Below are 4,731 nucleotides of genomic sequence, written 5' to 3' on the forward strand. Positions count from 1 at the left end.
AGTGCGCACGGTGGCAGCGACGGCGACAGCAGGTGGGTCGCAGCGGGTCTGGAGGGACCGCTGCTGCGGGAATGTAAATGCAAGAGAAGGTTTGGGTGTCTAGGGTCCCAGGGGCATAGTGGAGGCGGCTAGCCCCAGCAACCGCGGCTGCGGAACATATGGCGAGGGGAGGTGCACCACAGCTTTCACATCCGGGGCCCTTGCAGCCCTGGCCTCCTGGCTTCAGGTGAGCTGATTCTCCAACCTGGCAGAAGGGGGGGGGGGGGGGCTCATCGGTTTTCTCTGAGGCCGAGTGTCTCTTTGGCCACGTTCCCGGCTGCAGAAGCCGCTCCCGTTCCGGGTCCTGACAACCTGGCCCTGCTCCAGGGAAGCCTCCCATTTCTCCTTGCGCACACAGTGCAGCCTGTTCCAAGCCTGTTCTTAAGTAACCTCCCACTCACCCACAGAACCACCTACCTGGTTCGCAGATCCGCTGCAGGTCTGCTCCTCCCTGCTACTTCTACTGCCCTGAAGGTTGACAGGAAGAACCTCCATGCTTTCTATTCCTCCTGCCCACAGTCCCTGACACTCGTCCCATTCAAGCCTTCCAAAGTAGGTCCATGGTGCGAATGTCCTGGGACTCCTAAGGAGAGGAGGCGAGGACTGGGGTGGGCTGTCTATGAAAGAATGGAGGATGGCTGGTTATTCCTGTTGTCTGTCCCCAGTAGGTTCCTGAGGCTGGCTCAGTACTCTGTCTGCCATGGCCCGGGGACTGCCCAGCACTGCCCGCTTGGCACGCTTTTGCCAGAAACTGAACCGTCTGAAGCCACTGGAAGAGTCTAGCACAGAGACATCACTGCGGCGTTGCCTGTCCACACTGGACTTGACCCTACTGGGTGTGGGTGGCATGGTGGGATCTGGGCTCTATGTACTCACAGGCACAGTGGCTAAGGACATGGCTGGCCCTGCTGTGCTCTTGTCCTTTTTGGTGGCCGCTGTAGCCTCCCTGCTGGCAGCACTATGCTATGCAGAGTTTGGAGCCCGCGTGCCCCGTACTGGCTCTGCATACCTATTCACCTACGTGTCCATGGGGGAAATATGGGCATTTCTCATAGGCTGGAATGTGCTTCTGGAATACCTCATTGGAGGTGCTGCTGTGGCCCGTGCCTGGAGTGGCTATTTGGATGCCATCTTTAACCACAGCATTCGCAACTTCACAGAATCTCACATGGGTGTCTGGCAGATGCCCTTCCTAGCCCACTATCCAGATTTTCTGGCTGCTGGCATTTTGCTTGTGGCTTCTGCCTTTGTCTCCTGTGGCGCCCGAGTCTCCTCCTGGCTCAACCACACATTCTCAGCCATCAGTCTGATTGTGATCCTCTTCATCATCGTCCTGGGTTTCATCCTGGCCCGTCCTCACAATTGGAGCGTAGAAGAAGGTGGCTTTGCACCCTTCGGCTTCTCTGGCATCCTCGCTGGCACAGCCACCTGTTTCTATGCCTTTGTGGGCTTCGATGTCATTGCCGCCTCCAGTGAGGAGGCCAAAAACCCACGGTGGGCCGTGCCCATGGCCATTGCCATCTCGCTTGGCCTGGCAGCTGGTGCCTATATTCTGGTCTCCACTGTGCTGACCCTCATGGTGCCTTGGCATAGCCTGGACCCTGACTCGGCACTTGCTGATGCCTTCTACAGGCGGGGCTACGGCTGGGCTGGCTTCATTGTGGCAGTTGGTTCTATCTGTGGTAAGGGACCCTTCTGGGCAGGGAGGGAGGGGACAAGGCCCTGCTCCAAACCTCCCAAAACACTTCTCTCCACGTCCCGGTTTTACTTGTATGATGAGGTCATGAAAACACTAAGTTTTAGAGACTTGTTGACAGACCCTCTCCCCACAAATTGTCCACAGAGTATCAGTGTGGACAGGTCCTTTCCAGGCAGACTTCAAGCTCTCAAAAGGACCTAAACAGAAGTGCCCTAGTCCTGGGTGGGAGGTGAGAAGCCAATACCCTCAGTCCACATTCTGTCTGAGAGCCTAGCAGTGGACCCCTCTGAGCTTATCTGCTGTGCTGATGGCCCCCTGTGCTCTGCTGCAGCCATGAACACGGTCCTGCTCAGCAACCTCTTCTCCCTGCCGCGCATTGTCTACGCCATGGCTGCCGACGGGCTCTTCTTCCAGGTGTTCGCCCGTGTACACCCCCGGACACAGGTGCCTGTGGTGGGAATCCTGGTGTTTGGGGTCCTTATGGCTCTCCTGGCACTGCTGATGGACCTCGAGGCACTGGTCCAGTTCCTATCCATCGGCACCCTGCTGGCCTATACCTTTGTCGCCACCAGCATCATTGTGCTGCGTTTCCAGAAAGCTTCCCCACCCAGTTCCCCTTGCCCAGCCAGCCCCGGCCCCACAGTTAAGAAGTACGACTCCTTCTCGGACCATATACAGCTAGTAGATGCTGTACAGGCTTCGATGTCTGAGCCTGGGCAGCTGCGACCAGCCCTGAAGCCCTTCCTGGGCTTCCTGGATGGACTCAGCCCTGGAACTGCTGTGGCCTGGGCGCTGGGCATCTTGATAGCCTCAGCTATTTCCCTGGCGTGTGTGCTAGTCTTCGGGAACTCAGCCCTGCACCTCCCACGGTGGGGCTATGTCTTGCTGCTGGTCGTCAGTGGTGCTGTCTTTCTGTCCAGCCTCCTGGTCCTGGGGGCTCACCAGCAGCAAAAGAAACAAGACACTTTCCAGGTACGCCCCATGCCCCACCCCATGCCTCATTGATACTGTACCTTCTTAGTCCTCCCTGTTCCCTCTGACCCAGCCTCTTAAGCTACCAGAGAATGCACGCAGGCTCGTGGGCCTAGAGAGATAGCTTTGTCCATTCTTACTTGCTCCAGCTTCCTGCACGGTGAGGGTACACGGGGGTCCAACTCTCCAGAGATAAGCGGCTCTGTGGAATTTCCACAGTCGGGCTCTGGACTGGTATATGTATCCATAGCCCAGCTTAGCCTCACCCTTGCACCTTCAGATCCCTTTGGTGCCCCTGACTCCAGCCCTGAGCATCCTCCTCAACCTTTGCCTCATGCTGAAGCTCAGCTACCTGACCTGGCTGCGTTTTATCTTCTGGCTGCTGGTCGGTGAGTGGGGCCTGGACTTGGACTCGAGTATAGTACAACGGGGAGGACAGAGAGGTCAGGTGGGGTTGGGACCTGCCCCTCACAGCTCACGCCCAACCTGCAGGACTCGTCGTGTATTTTGGCTACGGCATCTGGCACAGCAAGGAGAACCAGAGGGAGCCATTGGAGCTGACTACTGCACACTACGTGGTATTCCCCAGCGGCAGCCTGGAGGAAACCGTGCAAGCTGTGCAGCCTGATAGCCAGACACCAGTCCAGGGACCAGGCTGTACCAAGTAGCTGGCCATGGAGTCTGGCTCATGGAGGCCCCCCACAACCCTAACATCCAGAGGCTGAAAGAATTGGCAGCTGCCTACTCAAGGAAGCTTGGGTCTGAAGCCTGCCCAGACTGGGCTGGGAGTGTTCTCAGAGCCTAAACACAGGAACTGAGTCTTCAGCTATCAATAGGCCATGGCTAGAGCTGGGGCGCACTCTTCGTCCGCTGCCTTCCTGTTTATGATTAACTCTGGATACCTGGGCAGGTGGGGCAGAGTGAGCAGGGAAGCGGCTTCAGCCCCTGAGACGCAGAATAATAACTAATCAGCTAGTTTGTGACCAGCTGTCATGTACACTGTGGTATTCTTCAGATCACCGAGCTCTCACCTGCCTGGAGAACCAAGCGATTATCCCTAGTCCACAGCAGAGACACAGAAGGCCCGCCGAGGTCCCTCTAAGAAGGAAAGTTTCATGCATGATGGGAACAGGGGCATGTGACAAGACAGGAACAGATTTCTGACATGTCTTCAGCAAAGATGTACGTGTGCATTCGTGTGTGTGTGCGTATGTGTGTATTTGTGCATGTGAGTGTGGGTGCATGTGTGCATGTGCACATGTGCACATGTGTGTGTATATGTGAGTGTGTGCATGCAAGTGCATGTGTGTGTGCATGTGTGGGTGTGGGTGTGTGTGTGGTACTTGAGCTAGGAGTCAGGGCCTTGAGATTGTTAGACAAGCATTCTACTACTGACGTAGAGCCACCCAGATCCCTGACATGCCCTCTAGCAGGGGATAGGTCACAATCTGGACTCAGAATAGGTAACCAAAAAGGCATTGGTATCAGAATCTTTTGATTTTCCTGGGCTCCCAGGGCTCAAAACATGTGCCCAAGGTCTGCCTAGGGACGTGGAAATGCACTGAGCAAGCACATGCCCCCAAGACACTCTCCCCTGCACATTCCTGCTGGCCCAGGCAGCCACCCTTGCAGTAAACACTCTGTACAGACCGACTTAACCAGTGTTTCCAAATCCAGGCTCTTGGCCACAGTTCTTATTGTCTCCGCACACCCTGGAAATGTTTTCAGATGAAGCCCTTGGGTTCTCTGCTACCTAGTAATCTCCAGGGCAACGGTGTCCCTGGGAGGTGGGCTCGGATTAGTGTGTGAGTGGTGTACTTGGGTATGCGTGGACTCACAGGTACTTGGGCCTGCATGCACTACTTCCAGTCTACTAGGTGTCTGCGTGGCTACAGTTCAGAGAGGGAGGAAGCCCTAGGTCTACTCTGTACCTCCCCCTGGAGTCCCCATGGCTGGGCTCTGCCTAAGGTGGCCATCTCCCTTTTCTCCTTCCTCTCTTTAAAGACTACACAGAGAGCTGC

At 56.2% G+C, this 4,731-nt stretch overlaps 1 protein-coding gene across 16 annotated transcripts; it reads left to right on the forward strand.

Annotated features, from left to right (window-relative positions):
- Positions 1-3,698, forward strand: Slc7a4 (solute carrier family 7, member 4). Of its 16 annotated transcripts, none has more exons than XR_015632734.1 (7): positions 1-226; positions 447-591; positions 708-1,967; positions 2,070-2,182; positions 2,659-2,710; positions 2,991-3,099; positions 3,203-3,698. XR_015632734.1 is itself a non-coding variant. In XM_087576008.1 (7 exons), the coding sequence occupies exons 3-7, from the start codon at positions 740-742 to the stop codon at positions 3,336-3,338; spliced, it is 1,392 nt and encodes a 463-aa protein (XP_087432134.1). In that variant the 5' UTR covers positions 1-226; positions 447-591; positions 705-739; the 3' UTR covers positions 3,339-3,698.
- Positions 3,699-4,731: the final 1,033 nt, after the last annotated feature.

This window comes from Rattus norvegicus, chromosome 11 (genome assembly GCF_021556685.1).
Source record: "Rattus norvegicus strain SHRSP/BbbUtx chromosome 11, alternate assembly SHRSP_T2T, whole genome shotgun sequence".
In the NCBI taxonomy this organism is placed as follows: domain Eukaryota; kingdom Metazoa; phylum Chordata; class Mammalia; order Rodentia; family Muridae; genus Rattus; species Rattus norvegicus.